Source organism: Microcaecilia unicolor, chromosome 6, assembly GCF_901765095.1.
Source record: "Microcaecilia unicolor chromosome 6, aMicUni1.1, whole genome shotgun sequence".
Lineage (NCBI taxonomy): Eukaryota > Metazoa > Chordata > Amphibia > Gymnophiona > Siphonopidae > Microcaecilia > Microcaecilia unicolor.
Genome location: NC_044036.1, coordinates 41,577,060 through 41,604,768, shown reverse-complemented (window position 1 = coordinate 41,604,768; position 27,709 = coordinate 41,577,060). Strand labels below are relative to the sequence as shown.

The 27,709-nt window shown below is 45.6% G+C and overlaps 1 protein-coding gene across 2 annotated transcripts in view; it reads right to left on the bottom strand.

Annotated features, from left to right (window-relative positions):
- Positions 1-27,709, bottom strand: part of CACHD1 (cache domain containing 1) — a 534,201-nt gene that overhangs the window by 20,895 nt on the left and 485,597 nt on the right. For both annotated transcript variants that reach the window (XM_030205962.1, XM_030205963.1), the window contains exons 22-23: positions 23,164-23,280; positions 3,071-3,222 (exon numbers count right to left, since the gene is read on the bottom strand). In XM_030205962.1, coding sequence (XP_030061822.1) covers positions 3,071-3,222; positions 23,164-23,280 — 269 coding nt within the window. The remainder of the gene's footprint in view (positions 1-3,070; positions 3,223-23,163; positions 23,281-27,709) is intronic.

Sequence of the window (27,709 nt, the reverse complement as noted above, 5' to 3'; positions counted from 1 at the left end):
TTGAAGCTGTTTAAGGACAATTATACTGCTGTCTTTATCTTCAGCAAAACTGCAAAAACTGGTAAGGTTGATGTGCTCTTTTGCTAATTTCTACTACCACCTACATAACTTCTGCTGTATAGAAATGCAACATTTGTTTTGTATTCTTACTGCAATGCAAATTAATGTGAAAAAAATTCAAGAACAATATGTAAATTCATTAGTCCATCATCTGCAAAATGTATCTAAAATGAGGAAAACCGAGCACATGTGCTAACAGCTTCTCATTCACTGCAATGCATATATGTCTTACTGCAAGATACAATCTATCCAATCCATGTACATTAATTTATATAGATCTCGTAGGTCTATAATGGCCTACATCAATCTCTGGAACTGATTTAAACTACCTACAGCAACTATTATTGACTGTGAGCTTTCAAAAATTCATTTTCAAGTATTAGACACACCTTACAATAAACTTGTGAGCTCCGCACTAAGGAAGTAAAGAGACATCCGTCCCCTTTTACTAAAGTGCATTAAGCAGTTAATGCAGGCATTAGCACATGTTTGTGCTAACTTAATACAGTAGCTTAACACGGGTCCTTTTACAAAACTGTGGTAAAAAGTGGCCTTAGAGCGCCCTTACATGGGTATTTTCTGCATGCTCAGACCATTTTTACCTCTGCTGGAAAATGGCTATTTTCCATTTTCCAAATTAATGGCCACATGCCAGGGGCTTAGCCAGACACCCAATTTTGGGTGGGCCTGGGCTCAAGATGGGTGGGCAGAAGAACTCCGCTCTGTCCCACAGGTGATTTGGTCAGTTCCTCTCTTGCCTGCATGCCATATGTTTTCTCAAAAATCCCCCTCCCCCCGCATACCTTTTAAATAGCAGATTTTCACTGTCAGCGAGCAGCAACTAATACACTGCTCATATTGGCCCCACAGCCTTCTCTCTGATGCAACTTCCTGTTTCTGCAGAGGGAAACATCAGAGGGAAGGCTGTGGGGCTAGTGCAAACAGTATGTATCAGTTGCTATTCGCTGAAGGCGAAGATCTGCTATTTACAACGTATGCAGGAGAGACAGTTGTTGGGAGTTTTCAGCTGGTGAGGTTTGGGTGGGCCTGTGCCCAAAGTGGGTGGGCCTGGGCCCACCCTTGGCTACGCCTCTGCCACATGCTACCAGCAGTGCATGGCCATTACCAAAAATTAGTGCATGAGCCCTTACTGCCACCTATTGTGTAGGTGGTAAGGGCTCATGTGCTAATCAGTTAGCATGTGGCAATGTAGATGTGCTTAATTAGCACAGAAACGCCCCCTCTCTGAACACAGACATGTAAATATGTTTTTAGTGCATGGTTTGTGTGCACACACACTTGGAACTTACCATGGGATGTCTCAGTGCTTAGTAAAAAGAGCCCTTAGTAAATGCTATTTCCCACATTAACTTTCAAAAGTGGAACGGGTAGAGATTGCAACTTGCACTTAACATGTGTGATACCAAGCGTTAACTGTTAATGAAGCAGAGAACACTAACTTTATACTGCCCTCCAATGGCAAAAGGAAGCAATTATGTTCAAACTCCTTACACTTACTTTCAAGGCCTTTTGGTTAGGTCTTCCATGTTATCTTTCCACTTTTACAATTCCCTACTCTCCTGCTCGCTCTCTCCATTCTGTTAACGATCACCGTTTAGTATTCCCTGGTCCAAAACAGGCCCGATTGGCAACATGTCACTGTGCTTTCTTTTTTGCTGCTCCCTTTTCGTGGAACACACTCCCAAAAGAAATCCGGACTGAATCATCTTTTGACAAATTTAAGTCTGCCCTAATGACCTGGCTATTTCATTTATCTTTCAATCCTACTTAGTGAGCTGTGGTCTTTTCATCACTGGATTTCCATTTCCCATTACCTTTGTTCTTACCTCTCCCTGTCCTCCACCCCCATTGTCCCCCTTTTACTTCCCTCCTCTTCAATATTTTATGTATCAAATATATCTCCCCGTTCCCTAATCTGAGGTGTGATGTATATTGGCTTGTATGAAAGCTCCTTGCTTTTCTATACAAATGTTGTAGTTCTTTTCTGACCTTTTTGATTTTAGTATGTAAACCGCTTAGATCTGCTGAGTTAGTGAAGGCGGTAAAGCGAATGCAAATAATAAGTGCTTCAGTAAAAATAGGCACTTACTTCCTTTTGCCATTGCAAAGCAGTATAGTGCATAGTGCATCTATGTTATCTGCAATGCAGTTAGTGCATGGTAAGTGTATTGTGTCTGCTTTAACTGTATGGGAAAATGCTGGGCATGCCCCCAACATTTAATGCCAAGACTTGCAATTACAGGATATGCTCACTGAAATTTGGCCATGTATTACTGTATTGTATACAACAGTGTAAAAAAACGAGCACAAAATACAGCCTTTATTAGTGCTGTTTCCACCAGCTACAATAATTTTTGAAGCTGTTATAGTGATATTCAGTTGATATTTCATGATATCTACATATGGGAAAGCTTTCGAATAAGTTAAAAAGCTGAAAAGTAACAAAAACTATTTTGCCCTCCACCTTTTAAGGCACTGCCTCTCCAACTGGAACAGCTTTTGACTGTTTACAGACGGACCATGAATAGGCAGTCTGTTATTTCCAATAATTTTTACTATTGTTTTCAATAGCATTTGCTATTGATTTGGGTGAACCAGTTACTCTGTCTACTGCTTTCAACCCATATAATGGGCTACATAGCCTTGTACCATCTCCTGTTATCAGTCTAATCTCCTTGATGTGTACAGCAGTTGCAGGATTCTTGGAAAAGGGTGTGTGGCTGTAACAGCACTTCCTGTGATGTCACCAACATGGGTGAGGTTTGGGGCAGAGTTATGAAAAAGGATGGAGTCTGGGGTGGGGACTGGGTGGGGCCAGGCAGATCCTCAATTCTGATTGATTGATGTGACTGGAATGGGTGTGGCCATCTGTTAAAATCAATTAATGATAATTAATGGTTGACAAATGCTAGGTGAGGCTTATTACTTTATGGTCTCATACCCTGCATTAGATCACTCTAGTGCACATTTTTTTGAACACTACAATTACCTATTGAATTAATGTCATCAATGTAAGGGCTTTTGGCTCCCACAATGCCTCCGAAGCATTCTTTCTGGATTGCACAGTAGGCTTTATCCAGTTGAGATTTTCCATCGCTGTCCACCATACACCATTCACAGTCTAACACTCCGAAACAATCACTGTAACAGAAGACAGAGACTGTTCAACAGAAGACAGAGATTGTTCAAAACTAATCTTTGCTTGTACTCTTTCATTTTCTGCATGCTACACCTGGCTCATAATACTTACCATAACAATTAACAATAGGAATTCCAATGCATCACTACCTACTTGATAATCTGATTTACTGAATTGATTATATCCATTATGTTACACTTGTTTTTGTAAGTAACCAATTGTTTATCTACTCTTGAATGGCGCCTGCCATGATGTAATATTGTAAGCCACATTGCGTCTGCAAATAGGTGGGAAAATGTGGGATACAAATGCAACAAATAATAATAATAATATAAAAAGAAATGGCTATGACTAAGAAAGCAAAAAGTATAACAAACTTGGGTAGTTTTACCCCTTTGTCAAATACTACAAAATGCCTGCTTTCTGAAATTGTAAGAAGGAATGTATTACTATTTTCCAAAGTTCAAGATTCCCAAAGGCATTCCATGTAACGAATATATACAAATTCATACAATACTCATGCAATGAAAATCCTAAAAACATTTGACTAGCAAAAACATTCTTCAGTCTACTTTGTTTTAAGAACATTACTTGTCTTACAGCTGATATTTCCCTCTGCTCTGTTTAGTAAATACCTCTGATGAAAATCACTCTTCCATCCTACAAACAAGATTTAGAGGCACCTCTCATGCTGTCATTAACACCACTCCTGGACTAGTATGTTCACTGCCATCTTTCCTTAACCCAAGTCATCAAACCTCCTGATCTCAAGCCTAGTGTCTCATACCGGAATCTCCATTACCCAAACTGCAAAGGACTCAAATACAAATCAACTTATGCATCCAGCTTCTCCTACATAAGCACACAACTATGGAACGCATTATCCAAAGCCGTGAAAACAACATATGACCACCTAAACTTCCGGAAATTACTAAAAACTAATATGTTCGAAATGGCATACCCTACCGACCCAACCTAAATACCTAAACCCTGCAACACAAGCGAAACCAAAGAGCGTATGGACAAAACATAGCTCCCCCTCTCTACGTTCCACTATTGTGTCTTGTACACACGAACCTTATATACCATCACTTTGTCACTGTTAGACGGAACTGGCGATTGCCAATATGGTACTATGTAAGCCACATTGAGCCTGCAAATAGGTGGGAAAATGTGGGATACAAATGCAATAAATAAATAAAATAAACAATTAATGTATTAACGACCTTTCTCCATTTGGATAAAGTGCTTAGCACATATTCTATATTGTACTAATGTTTCAGATTCTGTTTCTTGAGATCCTACTTAGAGCCAATATAGTAATATAAGGACATTCGATGCAGCTGAAAATCCAGGATCAGTCAATCAGTCTGGACTAAAGAAGCTGCTCTAGCCTCTAGCTTTAATTCTTTAATCCACTATGACAAAGAGGGGCATAATTGAAAGGGACGTCCAAGTTTTGTTGAGGACGTCCTCGCAAAACGTCTCAATGGAGGGGCGGGGAAACCCGCATTATCGAAACAAGATGGACGTCCATCTTTCGTTTCGAAAATACGATCAGGGACACCCAAATCTTGAAATTTTGGTCGGCCTTAGAAATGGTCGTTCCTAGAGTTGGTCGTTTCTGATTTTCGGCCATAATGGAAACCAAGGACACCCATCTCAGAAACGACAAAATGCAAGCCCTTTGGTTGTGGGAGGAGCCACCATTTGTAGTGCACTGGTCCCCCTGACATGCCAGGACACCAACCGGGCACCATAGGGGGCACTGCATAGGACTTCATAAATTGCTCCCAGGAACATAGCTCCCTTAAGTGGTGTGCTGAGTCCCCCAACCCCCCCCCCCAAAACCCACTATCCACAACTGTACACCACTACCATAGCCCTTACAGGTGAAGGGGGGGCACCTAGATGTGGGTTTCTGGTGGGTTTTGGAGGGCTCGCTGTTTCCTCCACAAACGTAACAGGGGGGATGGGCGTGGGTCCGCTGCCTGAAGTGCACTGCACCCACTAAAACTGCTCCAGGGACCTGCATACTTCTGTGATGGACCTCAGTATGAGATCTGAGGCTGGCAGTCAATATTTTGAAAGATATTTTTTGAGGGTGGGAGGGGGTCAGTGACCACTGGGGGAGTAAGGGGAGGTCATCTCCGATTCTCTCCGGTGGTCATCTGGTCATCTTTTTGTGCCTTGGTCATAAGAAAAACACGACCAGGTAAAGTCGTCCAAGTGCTCTACAGGGACGCCCTTTTTTTCCATTATGAGTCTCGGACATCCATGTGTTAGGCACGCTAAGCCCCCTTGAACTTTGGCCGTCCCTGCGATGGAAAGCAGTTGGGGATGTCCAAAATTGGCTTGATTAAACCGATTTGGACGACCCTGGGAGAAGGACACCCATCTTCCGATTTGTGTTGAAAGATGGGCATCCTTCTCTTTCGAAAATGAGCCTGAAAGTGTCTTCATAAGTTTTTGTTGTTGTTGTTGTCTACTCTGGAAAGATACAATTCCATCAGAAACAAACCACCATGAACCAAACACTGAGTTGAAAAGAAATCTTAATGCAGCAAAAAGAACTAAAATATCTTGGTTATGTTGTCTTTGTTTATATCCTTGAGGACCAGCTTCCTAGCTGATGAACTTTGTTTTCTTAAATGAAAGACTATCAAGTAAAGATATCGTAAGATTTGTTTAATAAATCCTTGGAGACGGGAGAGGTTCCGAGGGATTGGAGAATGGCGGAGGTGGTCCCTCTTCACAAAAGTGGTGATAGGGAAGAAGCTGGAAACTACAGCGGTAAGCCTCACTTCGGTTATTGGAAAAGTAATGGAAGCGATGCTGAAGGAAAGGATAGTGAATTTCCTGGAAGCCAATAAGTTGCAAGATCCGAGACAACATGGTTTCACCAAAGGGAAATCGTGCCAAACGAATCTCATTGAATTCTTTGACTGGGTGACAGGAGAATTAAATCAAGGACGTGCTATGGACGTAATCTACTTAGATTTCAGCAAGGCTTTTGACACGGTTCCCCACAGGAGGCTCTTAAATAAACTAGACGGGCTGAAGATAGGACTCGAAGTGGTAAACTGGATTAGGAACTGGTTGACAGGCAGACGCCAGAGGGTGGTGGTGAATGGAGTTCGCGCGGAGGGAAAGGTGAGTAGTGGAATGCCTCAGGGATCGGTGCTGGGGCAAATTCTGTTCAATATATTTGTGAGTGACATTGCCGAAGGGTTACAAGGTAAAGTCTGCCTTTTTGCGGATGACACCAAGATTTGCAACAGAGTGGACACCCCGGAGGGAGTGGAAAACATGAAAAAAGATCTGAAGAAGCTAGAAGAATGGTCTAACGTTTGGCAATTAAAATTCAATGCGAAGAAATGCAAAGTGATGCACTTAGGGAGTAGAAATCCAAGGGAGACATATGTGTTAGGCGGGGAGAGTCTGATAGGCACGGACTGGGAGAGGGATCTTGGGGTGATAGTATCTGAGGACCTGAAGGCGACGAAACAGTGCGACAAGGCGGTGGCCGTAGCTAGAAGATTGCTAGGCTGTATAGCGAGAGGAGTGACCAGCAGAAGAAAGGAGGTTTTAATGCCCCTGTATAAGACGTTGGTGAGGCCCCACCTGGAGTATTGTGTTCAGTTTTGGAGGCCATACCTTGCGAAGGACGATAAAAAAATGGAAGCGGTGCAAAGAAAAGCTACGAGGATGGTATGGGATTTGCGTTCCAAGACATATGAAGAGAGGCTTGCTGACCTGAACATGTATACCCTGGAGGAAAGGAGAAACAGGGGTGATATGATACAGACGTTCAAATATTTGAAAGGTATTAATCCGCAAACGAACCTTTTCCGGAGATGGGAAGGTGGTAGAACGAGAGGACATGAAATGAGATTGAAGGGGGGCAGACTCAAGAAAAATGTCAGGAAGTATTTTTTCACGGAGAGAGTAGTGGATGCTTGGAATGCCCTCCCGCGGGAGGTGGTGGAAATGAAAATGGTAACGGAATTCAAACATGTGTGGGATATGCATAAAGGAATCCTGTGCAGAAGGAATGGATCCTCAGAAGCTTAGCTGAAATTGGGTGGCGGAGCAGGTGGGGGGAAGAGGGGTTGGTGGTTGGGAGGCTAGGATAGGGGAGGGCAGACTTATACGGTCTGTGCCAGAGCCGGTGATGGGAGGCGGGACTGGTGGTTGGGAGGCGGGAAATACTGCTGGGCAGACTTATACGGTCTGTGCCCTGAAAAAGACAGGTACAAATTCAAGGTAAGGTATACACATATGAGTTTATCTTGGGCAGACTAGATGGACCATGCAGGTCTTTTTCTGCCGTCATCTACTATGTTATCGTAGCAGTATACAAAATTGTGATTAGTAAGCATAAATAGGGAACTCGTATTTAATATGGGGCCTGTTTACAAAAATGTTGCGCTATTAATGCAAATTAAAGGCAAGATTCAATGTGCATTAGTAATAAAAATTAAAAAAAAAAACCCCATGGTAATGTTTTGCATTGAAAGGCAGTGTAGTTAAAATGGGGAAGTGGGGAGAAGCTGCTGCAACATTAACACCTATTAAGACAGTATCAGTTACTGTGGATAGCAGTTAACTACACCTCTGTATTTAAAATTTCTATGGTAACAGCCTGCTTTACAATTAGCACATGTTAATATAACACAATTTGTGCCAGCTTCCCTCTGTCCTCTACTTTTTCCCCCCACTAAAAATAAATTTCCTGCATTTAAATAAAATCTCATGTTAGGTTTTTAAAGCAGGATTTAATGTGCAATAATGGTACTTATACTACACATTTAGGATTTTTAAAATGTGCACTTAAACCAGTGTTGAACACCTAACAAACTTTAGTAAATTGACTCCTGTGTCTCATACTACAAAAATTATGGACTGATCAACGAAGTCATTGAGTGTCAGGTTTCACACAAAGTATTTCTTTATACAATACATACTTAATTTGTGGAATTCATTGTCAGAGGTTATTATGGAGTGTACTTTACAAGGAGGAAGACTGACAATGAGCAGTTATGGAATATAGTGGACTTCAAATCTTGGGGATTGTTTTTTTCGGCTCAGCATCAGAGATGCTGGCTTGTTGTGATAAAACAATTGTAGAAACATTAGATTTTGTAACACTGTGCAAATTGAGAAAGGTTCCTATGCAGTGAGCAGTACCATGGTTTCTCTGAGGTTAAGTAAGATTACACATCCTCACAGCATGGGCGATGTCACCAATGAAGCCCTGCATAGGAATGTTACTCCAGTTTTAATCTCTCCTTAAGCTCCTGAGCTACCTCACCGTGCAATGTGTGTCACTTCCCGACTACCGTTGCTGTTCAGAACCACTTCAGTTTTCATCTTTCCATGGAATTTGTTAGTCACATTTCACCAGAGATCGCATGACTTTTTTTCATAAAAGTTTTTAAAAAATATTTTGTATGTTTTCCTCTAAGTTTCTTTAAGATCCTTAGACAAAGTTATTGATCATTTTTAAGTGTCCTTTCATTTTTCAAGTTCTGCCCACTGTAGGCCTTTGTCGAAGACCACAGGCACCCCAGCTGGGCATTATTTCAAATTGAGTAATTTAATTTTGCTGCATCTAGTTAGAGAAAAGTTCAGGGTTGTTTCCCTGGGTACCCTCATTTCCCTCATTCAAAAAGGAGGGGTAGTTATATTCTCTGCACAAAGAAATCCCAGTCACAGGAAATCTCAGATTTGTAATAGAGAAACACCACTACCAGCAGTGTGTTCTGTCCTTTGGTCTTGCGTCAGTTTCTTGGATCTTTTTCAGAATGTCTCGCTATAGTAGCAGTGTATCTACACAGACTGGGCATTCACGTGTTTCCCTATTTGAATGATTAGTTGGTAAAAGGCACATCTCAGGAAGGAGCTGAAGGATTTGTGCACATTGCCATCCGGGTGCTGGAGTCACAAGGGTTCATTAAAATATCCAAATCTCAGCTAAGTCTATCAACTCAACTGGAATTCATACAAATTCTGATAATCACAACTCAAGCCTTTCTTTCAGAACAAAGGATCATCATTTTAATATCTATAGAGGACTCTGACATGGTTTACAGTTCAATCCCATTGTGCCAAGAGGCATCCCCTACATACACCTCTCATGTGGCCTCTGCTACCCTGACGAAACACACTACCATGTATTTTCACACCCAGTCCAGAAACAGACATGCATGAGTTTGCAAATCTGCTCTCTTCTAAGTATGATTGTTTGCTGTGCTTGTTCCTACAGAACAAGCACAGCAAAACAATCATGCACAATAGACAGTCCATACACAGTCCTGCGCTCATGGACCTTAGCCTCATACCTCCGTTACCTGGATTGCTGCCTACTCTGTCCCCAAATGAATCACATGGGATACACTCCTGTGCCACGGATCTTGGCCTCATACCTCTGTTACCTGGATTGCTGCCCGCTCTGCCCCAAGCATATCACATGATGAACTATGCAAGCTGATCACTGGAACTTTGGCACATATCAACTATCCAGCTGTAGCGGTAGTGCTCCTCGGGGCGAACTTCAAGAGGTGAACCTATCTTTTGTTATTTGACTGGAATCATGGCTTTTTGTCACAACGCTTATTGATTTTTGTGATCATCGTGCTGTGGGCCCTTTTCTCAGATGTTTCCACTCTGCCTCAGAGTACTGAAGTGTTAGAAACACTTGCTATTTCAATGATTTGGAAATACTGACCACCAAACCCCTCATGCACTTCCTTCCTTCCACAGGTACATATCCTTTTATGTTTCAATATTTTTATTCCGCAAACAGGATAATTTACAACGTAAGCCTAACAAGCAAAATCACCTACACAACAATTCAGCATAATACAAGTGTGCCCATAGAACGTCATTTATCAATACCTAAAAACATTATCAGCTAGGCTCAAACATCCTTCTTCCACCCAAAAGACAGGAAGCGTGTATCCGCGAAACAAAACTGTAGAGAAAAGGACTCCAAACTGGCATAGACAGCAGGAATCAAACAGTAGATGCTAAACAAGTAACAACAAACCATAACAACCCCTCCCCTCCTACCCCCACCCACCCAGCTCTTAACCTCCCCACCTCACTACTGGGAGATTGGACTCATACCTCCCAACAGTAAATCACATTCCAATTCTCACATCAAGTGTAATTTGTTCAAAACAAAATTTTGTGCCTTATGATATGATTGAATGTAGGCACACCAGACAGACAAGAACAATTTGTGTTGTTTGAGGGAGTGAGTAGCATCTTGTAGTTCCAGTAACATTAGATTATGGAATTGAATTCTCCAATGCCAATTGTGGGGGGGGGGGGGGGAGAGCCAGTCTAATCCATTGTCGTAAAATACATTTTCTCCCCACTAGACAGGGCTTACTTATAAATAAATGGGAACCCTTCCCCTGCTGGCCAAATGTCATCCCCTGATCTAGTATAGCCCCTATAGGACATCAAGTTACAGGGTGGCCGACCACCCTCGTTAAATAGCTGAAAAGATGCTTCCAAAAAGCCAGTACCAGAGGGCAGGACCACAAAGCTTAAAATAAAAGTGGCTAGAGATCCCTGACATTTAAAACATGTGGAAGACGACAACATTCCCATATGTCGAGCTTGGCGTTGGGTAACATAGTCTTGAAGAACCCTATAATGACATTCTCACAAATCAGCAGCAAAGGTAATGGATGGAATATGCTCTATCACCTTTCCCAAATCCACAGTCAACTCAGTTCCCATCTCTTCACTCCATTTGCGTAGAGTCCATAATCTATCCGGCTGCACTTTTGAAACAACTGAGAATGAAATTCCGACACCGACAATCTGTCCCCTGACGGAGACTCCAGCCAAGTGCATAGAGTCTTACTATAGTGGGAAAGAAGCCCCGTTGGAAGAATAGACAATATCATATTGTAATTTATGATAGGCGAAGAGGTCAGTAGGTCTAGCAAAGGTGGTCTGGAGTAAAACAGGAAAGTCCAATAAAGTACCGTTGGAGGTTAACACATGTTCTAAACAGCATGCTCCACCCTTGTCCCAACAATGAAAAACTGCAGAGTCAACCCCTGGGAGAAATTCAAAATTTCCCTTAAGCAGAAGGAGGTTAGAATGGTGAGGGTCCCAATTCACAATCTTGCTATATCCCTCCAAATCCCCTGTAAAGGAGCTAGAATCAAACTCTTTTTCAATTGTTTGGGAAGAGATTTTGCAGGAGTCTGAACAAAAGACAGCAGAGACCAGGGCATCAAGAAATCCCTAAATATAGAACAGGAAAAGTTCTCTACGATGACGAATCACAGAAGGCAAAAGTAGAGACTAATAGACGATTCACCACTGGAGACGTGAGTCCAACAGTCTTTATTATATCAGAGATAACGACCCGACACAGGCCGTGTTTCGACGCTAAAAAGCGTCTGCATAAATACACCAAGTAATGAATGCAAAACGAAGAGTCCTACTTGTATATGTGTTGTCAACTCACTGATCACGTAGCACCAAACAGAATATGCTGGATACAAGTAGGACTCTTCGTTTTGCATTCATTACTTGGTGTATTTATTGACCCCTGATGCAGACGCTTTTTAGCGTCGAAACACGGCCTGTGTCGGGTCGTTATCCCTGATATAATAAAGACTGTTGGACTCACGTCTCCAGTGGTGAATCGTCTATTAGTCTCTACTTTTGCCTTCTGTGTCTATCAAGAAATCCCTTTCATAAGTGAGTGGAGTAAAATCAGCTGTGTCACAGAGCCAGTTGTTCAGATGACGCAGAAGACATGCTTTACTATATCCTAAATCTGGTAGTCCTAGCCCACCAGTGAACCATCACCCATATAGATTGTTATGATTCTGCCGGTTTGGCTGAGGGGGAGGGGGGATGTCTCTTCTGATTGGCTGCCAGGGGTTGTGCTGACGTCAGGGGATAGTACTTTAGCCTGCAGCTGAGGAGTTTCTCTGCTTTTGCGTTACTTATTAGGTGGTAACAGGAAAGCCTGATAGGTTTCTCTCAGAACGTGCTCTAGGTTCTGACAGGGATCTGTGTTGATTTAGAGTATTCTTTTCCTTCCCTCTGGGACTGGGTTAGCTGCTGCTGTGTGTGTGTGTGTGTGTACCTAGCTCTGTAATCAGGGTCAGCTGCTTGGTTGTTTAGTGGGGGCTGGGCATTGCTCAGCCTCCGGGGCTCTGGGCTGAGTGAGAGCGCTCGCCTTTGTTTGTTTGTTTTAAGGATTTCTCTTCCCAGTGTCCCGGCCTGCTGGCTCAGTGAGTTTAACCCTTTGTGTACTGTGTGTATTGTATTCCTGCCTCTGCCAGTGTGTTTGTTGGATGGGCCCCACTCCCTCTGGGGAGGGGAAGCTTCTCTCTGATTGTTTGTTGATTTATGGCACTCTCTCTCTGCTGGCTCTACAAGCTTAACCCTTTGTGTTCTGTGTGCCTCTGTCTACAGTGGGTTTGAGGCAAGGGCTTTCTGCCTTCCTTTTGTGTTTGGTTCCTCTGGCTTCTGCCTGGGGCTCCTACCCTGGTGGGGGGGGGGGGTTGCTGTGTTAGTTCCCCTGTCCTGCGCTAGTCCCCTGCGTGGGCGTGGCCCGCTCTGGTCCTTTGTTTCCCCCGCTGCCCTATTGCTGGTGTTCAGCGTGTGTCTGGCCTCTTGGGGCCCTCTGGGTTCTTTCACCCCTCCCTGTGTGTGATTGGGTTCCAGTTCAGCCGTGAGGCTCGCACGAGTGGCTCTGTCTGCGTGGGTTCCGGTTCGGCCGCGAGGCCCGCCTGTATGCCTATTTCCCTTCTTCCTGAGGGACAGTGGGGAGGGGTAGCTTAGGGGGTATTGTGTAGCTGGGGTGTGCGGTGGTGGGTCGGTCTCCCCTTGGCCTGGGTCGGCACCCTGCTGGCCTCGGCCAGGGCCCAAGGGCTCACAACCAACCCAACTGATTACAGAACGCAAAAGCCATGAGCTCGACCGATCCATCCCCCATGCAACTGCTCCAGCAATTGCATGCTCAGCTACAACAGGTATCGGGAGTCGTGAACGCACTGTCTCAACGGGTAGACACGCTGACTGTCACGGGGGCTGCGGAGGTCCCGCCAGCAGCTACTCCGCCAGGTTCCCACGCATGCGGCCGAGGGATTTGGGTGGCTACGCCCCCGAGGTACGAGGGCGACAGTAAGACCTGCCGGGGGTTCCTCAATCAATGCCAAATTGTCTTCGAGTTGCAGGCCCGGGATTTTCCTTCGGATCGAGCGAAGGTGGCTTATATTATCTCTCTACTGGCAGGCCCCGCTCTGGCCTGGGCCTCGCCCTTATGGGAGAAGAAGGATCCCCTCCTGGATAATTTGGCAGAGTTCTTGAAACAATTTCGGCTCATCTTTGAGGAACCCGGGAAGCCCTCCTCAGCGGCGACTCAGCTGTTGAACCTACATCAGGGGCGACTCTCTCTGGGTGAGTACGCCATCCAGTTTCGGACCTTGGCCGCGGAGCTAGGTTGGGATAACCCAAGCCTGACTGCGGTATTTTGGCATGGGGTCTCGGCCAACATTAAGGACGAACTCACAGGCCGGGAGCTGCCCTCAGATCTGAATGACCTCATCCGTCTCTGCACCCAGGTGGACATCCGGTTCAGGGAGCGGGCCTGTGAACGTCGCGCTGGTCAGCAGGTTGCAGGGGCTAACTCGAGGAGCTCGCACAAGAGCCCTGCTTCCCCGTCGCTGGGTGTGCCCGATGGGTCTGAACCTATGCAGGTTGACCGGGCGGCCCAGGAGAGACAGCGGAGACGCTCTAAGGGGCTGTGCCTGCATTGTGGAGTGAAGGGGCACTTTGTCCGTGAGTGCCCGAAGAGAAAGAAGTCGGGAAACCAGCAGCCCTGATACCGGCTAGGGAGACCGGGTCAGGGCCAAAGTCCTTCTCCCCTTGGATGCAGGTTTTGGTGCCAGTTCTACTGGCGATTAAGGATACCCCTTGTTTTGAGGCGCTAGTTGACTCGGGGGCGGGAGGCAACTTTATCAGCGCGGACCTGGTGCGGGTTCATCAAATTCCTACGATGGAGTTACCTCAGTCCATCACTGTCTCAGCGGCTTGGGGACTGGTTCGGGGAGTTCTCCGCTCCAGAACCGTGCCTATGACCATACGGGTAGGAGTCTTACACAAAGAAGTTATCTCCTTCTACGTCCTTCCGTCGGCCACTGAGGCCATAATCCTGGGATTACCCTGGCTTCGCCTGCATAACCCTTGCACTGATTGGGCCCGGGGTGAATTGACGGCGTGGGGCCCGGGCTGCCAGAAGGTCTGTTTGGATAAGGTCTCACCAGCCCCAGTGACGCTTCCTTTGGATCGAGCCAATGTTATGTTACCGGGGCCCTACAGATCCTTTGGAGATGTTTTTTTCCAAACAGCAAGCAGAGATTCTGCCTCCTCATCGCTCCTATGACTGTGCCATAGAGCTACTACCTGGCACTGAACCTCCCCGTGGCCGCGTATACCCCCTATCCCGGCCAGAGACGGAAGCCATGTCCCAGTATATTCGAGAGAACCTAGCTCGAGGCTTCATCCGGCCCTCTAAATCACCCGCGGGGGCTGGATTCTTCTTCGTGGAGAAGAAGGATGGGGGGTTGCGCCCCTGTATTGACTACAGGGGACTCAATGCCATCACGCGGAAGGACAAATACCCCCTTCCCTTGATTTCTGAGATGTTTGACCGCCTCCAGGGGGCCCAGATCTTCTCCAAGCTCGATCTCAGGGGGGCCTACAACCTTGTGCGGATCAAGGAGGGGGATGAGTGGAAGACGGCGTTTAACACCCGCGACGGGCATTACGAATATCTGGTAATGCCCTTTGGACTTGCTAATGCTCCAGCCGTCTTCCAAGCCTTCATGAATGACATCTTCAGGGATCTCCTGTATAAGTTTGTGATGGTCTACTTGGACGATATTTTGATTTTTTCAAGGGCTGAGGAAGAGCACCAGGAGCACCTGAAGACCGTATTGCAGCGGTTGAGGGAGAACCACCTCTATGTGAAATTGGAAAAATGTGAATTCCATCGCTCCGAACTGCTCTTCCTGGGGTACATCATTTCTAACCACGGGCTGCGTATGGACCCCAGTAAGCTGACAGCCATCCTGCACTGGCAGCAACCTAAGGCTCTACAGCGCTTCTTAGGTTTTGCAAACTACTATAGGCAGTTTATTTGGAATTACTCGTCCCTGACTGCCCCTCTTACTGCCTTGACTAAGAAGAACGCTGACGCTCGCAACTGGTCGCCTGAGGCGTGTCAGGCCTTTGAGAATCTGAAACAGGCATTTGTTGGAGCTCCAGTGTTGCGCCATCCCAACCCGACAAATACATTTTTCGTGGAAGTGGATGCATCATCGGTTGGCGTAGGAGCAGTGCTGTCCCAGGCCCACCCCAGTGGGAAACTTCTCCCATGTGCATTCTTCTCTAAAAAGTATACCCCTGCCGAGAAGAATTATGCCATCGGGGATCAGGAGCTATTAGCCATTAAATTGGCCCTGGAAGAATGGCGTCATCTGCTGGAAGGGGCGCAGGAGCCCTTCACGGTGTTCACGGACCATAAGAACCTGACTTATTTACGAGAAGCGAGAAGGCTGAATCCTCGCCAGGCCCGGTGGGCACTATTCTTCTCCCGCTTTGATTTCATTCTGACCTATCGTCCAGCGGAGAAGAACATCAAGGCAGATGCCCTCTCCAGGTCCATGGAGGCTGACCTGGAGGAAGAACCCCTGCAGTATGTAATTAAACCTGATGTCATTGTGCCCGCGATGACGCTAGCAGTACCTGCAGGTATGACCTTTGTGCCACCCCGGCTGAGAGAAAAGACACTCCAATGGGGGCATGCCTCTCGAATGGCAGGACATCCCGGGATCCTGGGAACCAAGCGGTTCATCTCCCAGCAGTATTGGTGGCCTTCACTTGATCGGGATGTGCAGGAGTTTGTGGCTGCGTGTCCTGAGTGCGCCCAGCATAAAGCTGACCGTCGGAGACCCCAGGGGTTGCTGATGCCTTTACCGGTACCTGAGAGACCGTGGACCCACATTGCCATGGACTTTGTTACGGATCTGCCTAACTCTGAAGGGCACACAGTTGTCTTGGTAGTGGTGGACCGGTTTTCTAAAATGGCCCACTTCATACCCATGCCTACCCTTCCTTCGGCGGTGAAGCTGGCACAGTATTTCATCAGCTCTATTTTTCGTCTCCATGGTCTGCCAGAATCTATTACCTCTGATCGAGGAGTACAGTTTGTCTCAAAGTTCTGGAGAGCCCTGAATCGGGCCCTTGAAATAAAGCTGAACTTTTCGTCGGGATATCACCCACAATCTAATGGCCAAACAGAACGAGTGAACCAATGCTTGAAGCAGTTCCTACGGATGTATGTCAATGAGCACCACAACAACTGGAGTCAGCTGCTGCCTTGGGCAGAATTTGCTCATAACAACCGAGTGAGCTCGGCCACGGGCGCTTCGCCCTTTTACATCGTATATGGACGACATCCGCGGATACCAGCCCCCTTGAAAACCAACTTGGATGTCCCGGCAGCGGCCGATGCGGTGACCTCGCTCCAAGCAATTTGGTCATCACTTCAGAAAGCGCTGCGAGTGACCTCCGCTCGTATGAAACACCAAGCGGATCGGTCTCGCAGAGTGGAACCGCACTTCCAGCCTGGCGACTTGGTGTGGTTGTCCACGCGTAATCTTCGTCTGAAGATTCCCTCCTCCCGCTTTGCACCTCGATTTGTGGGCCCGTATCCCATTGTGAGGCAAGTGAATCGGGTCTGTTATCAGCTAAAGTTACCACCTACATTACGGGTACATAACACCTTTCATGTGTCCTTGCTGAAGCCTGTGATTCTGAGAAAAGGGGCTTTGCCCGCGTTGCCTGCTAGTCCAGCCATCTCAGCCTCCCAGGGGGAATACGAAGTCCGGGATGTCTTGGATGCAAGGCGCTTCCGGGGACATCTCCAGTATCTCATTGCGTGGAAGGGATATGGACCGGCAGACAACTCCTGGGAGGATGCTACTCATGTCCACGCACCAGTCCTAGTCAGACGGTTCCATCGCTTTTTCCCTCACAAACCTAAACCTCGTGGACGGGGTAGGGGGGGCCCTTGAAGGGGGGGTGATGTTATGATTCTGCCGGTTTGGCTGAGGGGGAGGGGGGATGTCTCTTCTGATTGGCTGCCAGGGGTTGTGCTGACGTCAGGGGATAGTACTTTAGCCTGCAGCTGAGGAGTTTCTCTGCTTTTGCGTTACTTATTAGGTGGTAACAAGAAAGCCTGATAGGTTTCTCTCAGAACGTGCTCTAGGTTCTGACAGGGATCTGTGTTGATTTAGAGTATTCTTTTCCTTCCCTCTGGGACTGGGTTAGCTGCTGCTGTGTGTGTGTGTGTGTACCTAGCTCTGTAATCAGGGTCAGCTGCTTGGTTGTTTAGTGGGGGCTGGGCATTGCTCAGCCTCCGGGGCTCTGGGCTGAGTGAGAGCGCTCGCCTTTGTTTGTTTGTTTTAAGGATTTCTCTTCCCAGTGTCCCGGCCTGCTGGCTCAGTGAGTTTAACCCTTTGTGTACTGTGTGTATTGTATTCCTGCCTCTGCCAGTGTGTTTGTTGGATGGGCCCCACTCCCTCTGGGGAGGGGAAGCTTCTCTCTGATTGTTTGTTGATTTATGGCACTCTCTCTCTGCTGGCTCTACAAGCTTAACCCTTTGTGTTCTGTGTGCCTCTGTCTACAGTGGGTTTGAGGCAAGGGCTTTCTGCCTTCCTTTTGTGTTTGGTTCCTCTGGCTTCTGCCTGGGGCTCCTACCCTGGTGGGGGGGGTTGCTGTGTTAGTTCCCCTGTCCTGCGCTAGTCCCCTGCGTGGGCGTGGCCCGCTCTGGTCCTTTGTTTCCCCCGCTGCCCTATTGCTGGTGTTCAGCGTGTGTCTGGCCTCTTGGGGCCCTCTGGGTTCTTTCACCCCTCCCTGTGTGTGATTGGGTTCCAGTTCAGCCGTGAGGCTCGCACGAGTGGCTCTGTCTGCGTGGGTTCCGGTTCGGCCGCGAGGCCCGCCTGTATGCCTATTTCCCTTCTTCCTGAGGGACAGTGGGGAGGGGTAGCTTAGGGGGTATTGTGTAGCTGGGGTGTGCGGTGGTGGGTCGGTCTCCCTTTGGCCTGGGTCGGCACCCTGCTGGCCTCGGCCAGGGCCCAAGGGCTCACAACCAACCCAACTGATTACATAGATATTGACGTTTCAGCCAAGGTTTCCTACCTTGCCAACAGAAGTGGGTAAGGAGACGGGATAAAAGCTTGACGTCTTTTTTGTAAAGATATAAGGGAAGCAAATTGTAATACATACAACCACTTAGGGAATAAGGACATTTTATACAAATTAATCCTCCTCATCAGTGATAAAGGTAAAAGTTGCAATTGCCTAAATTGATCCCTGAAAAACGTTAGTAGGTGGTGAACACTGAGGTGATATAATTGGGAAAAATCACTAGTCAAATAGATACCCAAATATTTAGAACAGCCTTCTGCCCATCGCAATGGAAACTGCCCTGACCACTCTCACTTCACTAACTCAATGGATGGTAAAGCCTCCGATTTAAGATAACTGAGCTGAAAACCTGAAAAATCGCAATACTCACTTATACATTCCAACAAAGCAGTCAAAGATGCTTGGAGAGCCACTAAGTGAACAAGCAAATCATCGAAGAATGATGGGGCAACTAATCCCTTTGACATCTGGATTGGAATGAATGTCTCTAATTAAAGGATCCAAGGTCAGGAAAAAAACAAAAGGGGGGGGGGGGGGGGGGAAATAAGGGACACCCCTGTCAAGTGCCTTGGAAAATTAAAAAAGAATCTGACTATAAGACATTAACACATAGCATTGCCTGAGGATTTGCATATAAAGTGCATACAACTAACTGAAATTACCGTAAGCTAGTGGTTCCCAAACCTGATCCTGGAAGCACCCCAGTCAGTCAAGTTTTTCAGTATATCCATGATGAATATTGATGAGATAGATTTGCATGAGTTGGAGGTAGTGCATGCAAATCTCTCTCATGAATATTCATTGTGGATATCGTGAAAACCTGACCGGCTGAGATGCCTCCAGGACCAGGGTCGGGAACCATTGCCATAAGTATTCAACGTATCAAATAAAAAGTCCCGTCGTACCTTATCAAAAGTTTTTTCTGCATCAAAGCTTATAAGTAGGGACAGTATATGACAATGCGCCACCACTTCCAGGGAGGTCAAATACCACGCAAGTTCTGAACAGAATATCGACCTTGCATAAAGCGGACTTGGGGATCTGTCACTAAACAGAGTAATACTCGAGAAAGTCTATTTGCCATAACGTTTGCTAACAATTTGGCCTCATACTTAAGGAGGGAAATTGGTCAATGAGATTTCACCTTACTAGGATCTCTCCCCAGCTTAGGAAATGCCAAAATCTGAGCTGTCTGCAGGGTATGTGTAAGTTTGCCCCTCGTCATCATCTCATTAAACACTTCTGACAAAAGGGGGGGGGGGGGAATCTCCTCCCGTAGTAATTTATAGAATTCCGACTGGTAACCATTGAGACCCAGAGACTTAAAAAGCGCACCTTGGGCAATTGCAAGGGACCCCCCCCCCTCTGTAATAAGAGAATTCAGCAATGTGCGGTCTTGTGGCAAAATGGTAGGTAAGTCTAAATCATTCAGATAGGTAGCACCGTCCAACCCTAAATCAGGGTTTTTTTTTTAAACTAAAGATCCTTGTAAAAGGCAGAAAAAAAGCTTCAAAATTCCCTCATCACTCCGAAATACCTCCTCCAAATTATTTCATAAAGTGGTCACCCTGTGTAGCCTACCTCTTTTCTTTGCAAGGCGAGCCAACAATTTCCCAGTTTTGTTATCAAATCTATAAAGCTGATACTGATAATGGAAGAGAAACTTCTTAGCTCACTGATGGAGCAACTTGTTAAGCACAGCCTGAAAAGTCAACAGCCTAGCTTTATGACACACTGTGAGTCTATCTAATTTTTATTTTCTTTTGATGGGCATGGTAGGCTATAATGTCACCTTTGCTGTTTCCCAGAATTGAATCGGGGTATCAAGATGGGAATGGTTAAATAGTACATTTAGCCCACTTTTGTTTTAAATGAATTTGACATTGGGAATCTTTGTGAAGTTCTAGCGGAAACTTCCAGGGGACGGAAGTAATGGAGCTTCGAGGCAGTCGCAGTTCCATCCACACCATGGTGTGATCTGACACTTCACTTGGCCCTATCTCTGCCGCCACTACTTGGGCCCAAAGATCATGAGATGGTAAAATATAATCAATATGGGCTTGAGAATCATTGGCTCGAGAATGGTGAGTGTAGTGTCATTCAGTTGGGTGCAGCACTCGCCACACATCCAATAAATCCAGCAATTCACAAAGCATGGGAACGTCCTTATCAATCTGGGCAACACCCTGTTAAAATCACCCTCCAGAAGAAAAGGACGATCTTCAAATTCCTGGTAAGAATGGATAAGTCAAGCACAGAGTTTTATCATAAACATTAAGAGCATATATATTACAAAAAATAGGTACAGCTATTGAAAGTTAAATGGAGTATAACATACCTGCCCCAGAAAGGTTTGCTAGGCAGGTGGCATGAAAGAATAGCTGGGTGGGGGTGGAGGAGGACTGCGTAAAGTTATACAATTATCTGTTAAGTTAGCCAGGTGGTCAGTGAAATCAGTTAGGTGGTATGCCCATTCAAAGGTCCTGGGGAGAACACTGCACAGGTTTATGAGCACCATGAGGATAATTTCATAAACTTTTTTTTGCTTATAAAAGGTCTCTTATAAAATTACGTCATTCCAAAAAGTACATAAGTACATAAGTAATGCCACACTGGGAAAAGACCAAGGGTCCATCGAGCCCAGCATCCTGTCCACGACAGCGGCCAATCCAGGTCAAGGGCACCTGGCAAGCTTCCCAAACGTACAAACATTCTATACATGTTATTCCTGGAATTGTGGATTTTTCCCAAGTCCATTTAGTAGCGGTTTATAGACTTGTCCTTCAGGAAACCGTCTAACCCCTTTTTAAACTCTGCCAAGCTAACCGCCTTCACCACGTATGAACCAAGTGTGAACATTACAAACCAACAAGTATTTGTACAGTAGGCTTGCTCAGAGGAAAGGTTTGGGTGTAGTGTGGACAGGGTTGTAATTCATACACACATGTTCTAAAATAACTAAGTATAAGGTTTAGGCCCAGTGCTCGCAATCTACATGCTATTTCTGCAGGATCTGTTCTACTATTTTATGCAGACTAGGGTTTCACATCATGAGTTAAGAACATGATTAATGATAAAAATTTTAACGTAACGAACATCCCCGGCCTGCATCTCTCTTCTGTCTCTCTCCCGTGCCACCCAACCATGCAGCATTACTCTGTCTCTCTTCTCCCTACCACAATCATTCTACATTGCCCTGTCTTTCTCATCTTCCTCTCCTTCTCCCTCTCCCCGACCTACTTGGTCATTGGCAGTTTCTCCAGCAGCTGCAGCAGTAACAGCAGCAAAACAGAAGGCAGCCATGGGGACATTACTTGTGTATGATGTTGCTACTGCCTTGGCCACATCTGTGCAGACCCAGAGAAGCAGCCAGTGACCAAGTCAGTCAGTGAGCGAGAGAGGCAAGAAAGATGGGGCAATGCAGGATGGGAGGGGGGAGGGGAAGAGGCAGGGTGATGCTGGATGGTTAGAGGGCTGGGGAGAAAAATTGAGATGAGGCAATGCTGGTTGTTGCTAGTGGCGGGTAGTAGAGACCGGGGAAGAGATGGGATGATGCTGCATGGGGGGTGGAGGGGGGGGGATAGAGATAGGGTGATACTGCTTGAGGTGGTGTAAATGGGGGGAGAGATCAGGTGATACTGGATTCGGGGGAGAGGGAGGGGATAATGATGGATGGTGGGGGGGGGGGGGGGAGGGAGAAAGAGAGAGAGAAACAGTAACATTTGTTAGTGTCGTTGTAGTATGCAAAAGACTGGGAACACCAATAAGTGATACTGGTTATTTTAAGCAAATAGGAATGGTATTATAGGACTGACAGTATTTGGAATCCATAAATAAAGATAATACACTCTGCCTCTTTATTTTAGCTATCTGGCTTTTCTTCCTCCTGCAGCCCCTCCCCCTCTTCGACTTCTCTCACCCTCCCTCTACTTTTCCTCCTTATAGCCTTCCACACTTGCCTTTAAGGTTGCAATACTGAAAGATGCTGTTTCAGGCCAGCCCGAAGCCCTCTCACAATAGCATCCTACCAGCTGGAATGAGGAAGTTCTGACAGAAGAGAGGTGGGACGTTATAGCGAAGGGCTTCAGGCAGGTGTGAAACAGCATGCATTCAGCACTGCAGCCTTAAACACAAGTTTGAAGGGCCATGAGAGTGAGAGAAGTCGGAGCATGTGGGAGGGGTGGGGCCTGCAGGAGAGGAAGAGATGCCAGAGTGTGGGAAAAGAGAAGATGCAAGCTGAGATGCCAGGACCTTTGGGAGAAGGAAGAAAAGAGGAGATGGTGCCCATGGCAGGAGGGGACGGGAAGAGAGAAGAGAGGAGATGGTGCCCATGCACTGTACAGGAGGAAATGTGAGGGAGACGCACAGCCTATATATATATATATGCTGCACATTGATGAACAAATTTTAACTTCTCACATGGTCAGGATTACGATAGTAGTGTACCAGAAAATAAAAATGGTTTATGTACTTAACCTTATGATCAAAATTTTAATCAGTTAACATGGTGCTTTGTTGTTAGAGCATATTAAAAGCTGCATTAAACAACTAACAAGATTTAGTAAATAGGTCCATAGGTCCTTAAGTATTCAAGCAATTTCTTTTCCTCTTCTATGGATATCCATTTATATAGCATGTATACTACACAGTCATATAATGCAACATGAATGTATTGCACGTACCCACTTTCCATTCTCTCATTACATCTGGTGTTAATACACTGAGGAAGAGCATCTTGCAAACTGGGATCAATTGCTATGAGCGTCATTGGTTCCTGGTGGACTTCACAGCTAGGATTCCTGCATTAGGATTCAAACAATGAAAAGTTTTGATCAACAACTCTTTTCCCACACAAAACTTTACATATGCTTCCAAAAGTTAAGCACTGTTTTTTCTTTAAAAAAAAATGATTGTATTAAATTTATGACAATAATTCACAAGTATCACACTTGCTTAAGAAACATGGAGGTATATAAACATAAGAAGAAACATCAAAGGAAAATAAACTGTCAAACCCCTTCTTAGACTACCATACAAAAAGGGAGTGTAATTGAAAAACTTAGGAGATATATAAAGGAAGCATAACTTAAAGCAAAGGCCCTAAAAATTGGGCTACATACACACTATCTATCTAAATGCCATCAGATTGTACATTACTACTGGTGATGTTTTTAACATCCAGAAAGGCCCTCAGATGTTGAGGCTCCCAAAAAACATATTTCATCCCTAAATAACAAATTAAACATTTACAAGGATATGCTAGAAGAAATGAAGAACCGTTCTCATTGCCAAAAATTACTTTTTTCTATCTTGAGTAGACTTTGCCACATCCGGATAGACCCAAAGTTTTTGCCCACAGTACAAAGCCCGTGAGTTCCGAAAATACAACCGTCATACAGCATTTAGATCTTGTTCAAAGACAAAAGATGCCAAAAGTGCCCCTTGATCAGTCACCTCAGAGAGAGAGGACTCCAATACAGCTGACAAGTTATTTAAATCCACACCTTCTTGTTGAGGTTGATTTGCAACCATAGGAGTGTCCCTGTTTGTCTTGAAGAAACAGAAATATCGTAAACCTTATTCATAGGTGGAATTGAAGAGGAGGAACCTTTCAAAATTTCAATAAGGTACTTTTTGAAGAATTCTACAGGGGACAGTCCTGATGATCTGGGAAAATTCAAAATCCGAAGATTCAATACAACAAAAATTAAGCATTGTTGAGTAAAATTTGATTGTTCAGTGCAACCAGATGTAACTACATCCGTTACATAACTACATAAGATAATAGAGCATTTATGGTGGATGCTGCCAAAAACTTCTGGAATAAGTGAACACTGGGGAGCATCTCTGTGCTGGGGCTCCGTCAAATGATGTCACGCACATGTGAGAATGGGCTGTCCTGCTGATCCTCACAGAATTTTGTTCATGTTTTCTGGCCCAAACCTGGAATGGATGTTTCCTTTATAATTGCATACTGCAGTTCTGCATGTGTCCCTACAGTAGCAGGTCGTCATGGAACCATGTACTCCAACCTGAACATTTATGCACACAGTAATAATAGAGCTTAAAAACTCTCTCTAAAAATCAAATGGACCCTCACGTCTGAGAAAAATAAAACTGCTCCAGTTCAGTGGCATAACCAGGACTGATTTGTTCATGGCACCTGAGGTTAATGTGTATGGGCACTAGATAGTGTGGATGTTGACACCACCTCCAGTTTTCCTTTCATTGGTTTGTGCCACAGCTGTAAACTTGGGTGGGCCCGACTCCAAAATGGAGGGGCCATGACCAACACATGGTTATGCCCCTGTTTCACCTGCCTGTACTGGCTTGACATGGGCTCAAGGAAATGTATACTGTATACACTCATCTATAAGTCAACCTCATGTATATGTTGAGGGCAGTTTTAGGACTAAAAATGGCCAAAAATGCTGTGACCCATGTATAAATTGAGGCTGGATCCCAAATTGTTCTCTCTCTCTCCCTCCCTCCCCTCCACCTCCAAGTCCAGGTCAAAACATTGCTCCCTCTCCCTCCTCTTCAGCATCTCCCCTGCTTTCCCAACCCCCCTTCCTACAGCCCACAGCTTCTGACAGGGTCAGAACAAAGTCAGAAGGAAACAGCTAAATCATCAGATTTCAGTATATGAGGATTATATATTTATCCCTCACAGATAATGCTCTCACTCTAAATTTTGGCAAGTTCACTAAAACAAAATGTATTTTCACAAATCACTCACTCTTCCTATCCATGGAGAATGTTTTATTCAGGAATCAGTATTTCTCAGCACCCACACACACTCCTGTTTTTCTTTTATCAAAAATAAATAAAAACAATCAGAATTTCACTCATCAACTTGTTCAACATTGTCTCAGCTAAACTTCCTCTTTGAACCTATTGCTTGAGCCATCATTCAATCAAATAGTTTTTGGCTGTCTGCTGATAATTGTCATGCATATTTCTTTCATTTAAGTATTTATATACCACTTAGACCTAAGCGGTTTACAGTTTCATTTTAGAGGTACTGGGACTGTCCCTAGTGGGTTCACAATCTAAGTAATGCATTAAGTGACTTGCCCAGGGTCACACAAAGCTGCAGAGGGAATTGAACCTGGTTCCCCAGAACCTCAACCCACTGCTGACCATCAGGCAGCAGCGGGAATCAAATCCAGTTTCCCCAGGTCCACAACCCACTACACTAACCATTAGGCCACTCCACTTCCTATCAGTGTACATGCTTAGAACAAACTTTCAATCAGCCAGAACATTTAAAGATTTTAAAGAATCAGAACTATTTATTTTTACCACTCCCCAGTCTCACTTGCACACCTCCCTCTAAACCTCTTTTCTTTAATTTGAATACTGTTCAAGCTCACTCTGAATTAAGAGTTCTTCCTACACTAGGGACATATCTAGCATATCCTCTCAAGCAACTCCAGCACAGCCAGAGTCTGAGTTTCCACGAATCTAGCAATAGCAACAGTGCTATGGCACTGATGAAATATGACAATCCTGGTTTATTGATGGAATTTTGAGATCAACATTTCTTGATTTATAGATGAGTATTTAGGGTAATTATACCCAGCCACCTTCACATACTTCAGGCAACTATTGGAGTTGCTGTCAAAGCCTATCCGAATCTGTCTTGTCATTTGCGGGACACAAACTGTAAAAGTCTACTCGGCACTGTCCTCACGTTCCAAATTACTGGAGTTTCCATCAAAGCTCTTTCCAGCCCATCCCAAACTGGATTGCTGTATGTGGGACTCAGACTGTACAAGCCAGCCCAGCACCGGCCTTAGTTGATACAGCCAGAGTTGCCTAAGCACCACTTGATATGCAAACACATATGCAACCCTTTTAAGTTTTGTTTTTTATACTGTTCATTTTCTAATTAGAGATCCTCTGAGTTCATCTCACGCCATTTTGAATTCCGCCACAGTTTTTTTCTCCACCAGCTCCCTTGGGAGGGCATTCCAGGCATCAACCACCCTCTCCGTGAAAAAGAATTTTCTGACATTACTCCTAAGTCTACCACCCTGCAACCTCAATTCATGTCCTCTAGTTTTACCATTTTCCCTTCTCTGGAAAATATATTAATACCTTTCAAGTATTTAAACATCCGTATCATATCTCCCCCTGTCCCTCCTCTCCTCTAGGGTCTACATATTCAGGTCTTCCAGTCTCTTTTATGTGTCTTTTGGCACAATCCCTGTATAATTTTTGTCGCCTTCCTCTGGACCATTTCAAGTCTTCTTACATCTTTATTAAGATATGGCCTCCAAAACTGAACACAGTACTCCAGGTGGGGCCTCACCAATGACTTGTAAAGGGGCATCAACACCTCCTTTCTTATGCTGGTGACACCTCTCTCTATACAGCCTAGCATCCTTCTGGTTACAGCCACCGCATTGTCACACTGTTTCGTTGGCTTCAGATCCTCAGATACTATCATTCCAAGGTCCTTCTCCCTGTCTTTGTGAATCAAACTCTCACCTCCTAACACATACGTCTCCCTTGGGTTTCTACTTCCTAATGCCCCGATGATCAGAAGCAAATGCAGGCGCTATAGGCTGTTAGCACCATACTAGTGCCTGTGTTTGCTACCACCCCATGATCAGAGCCCCCCGAGCGCTTGAAACAACTCAACTAGTATGCAAAACAGGGTTCAGCGCAAATAGTATTCAAATGCATGCTAAACCTATTCATCCCCAATGATCAGTGACCAGCACGCCAAAGATTGGCTCACTGGCCATGGAAACCCTACACCAGCTTGGAGCTGGTGTTAGGGGTTGCAGACAATTGGGGAGGAATGGTGAGCACTGTCCCTTATATGCTGTGAAGCCCCACCCAGCATAACCCAGGATACACTGGGCAGGGCTGGATGCCACCATTTTGCAGATGGCAGCGAAGAAAGGGGGAAGCAGGCCACCTCCCTCCTCCAACTCAAGGTAGGGGGGTGGGGGGATTGACAGCGGCACACTGGACCACCAGGGACCTCTTGCTAATGCTGGGGGGGGGGGGGAGTTAGGGGAACCGGAGGTCAGCCGGACCTCTAACTCCCTTGTTGCTGGGGGGGGGGGGGGGCGTCAGTCGCCCACTGTGTCATCAGAGACTTCTTAGAAATGCTGGGGGGGGGGGGGGGTTTGGAGACCCACTGGATCTCCAGCCCTCCCTGAACCTGTCTGGGGGGCAGGGGACCAGAGGTCTGCTGGACCTCCCACCCCC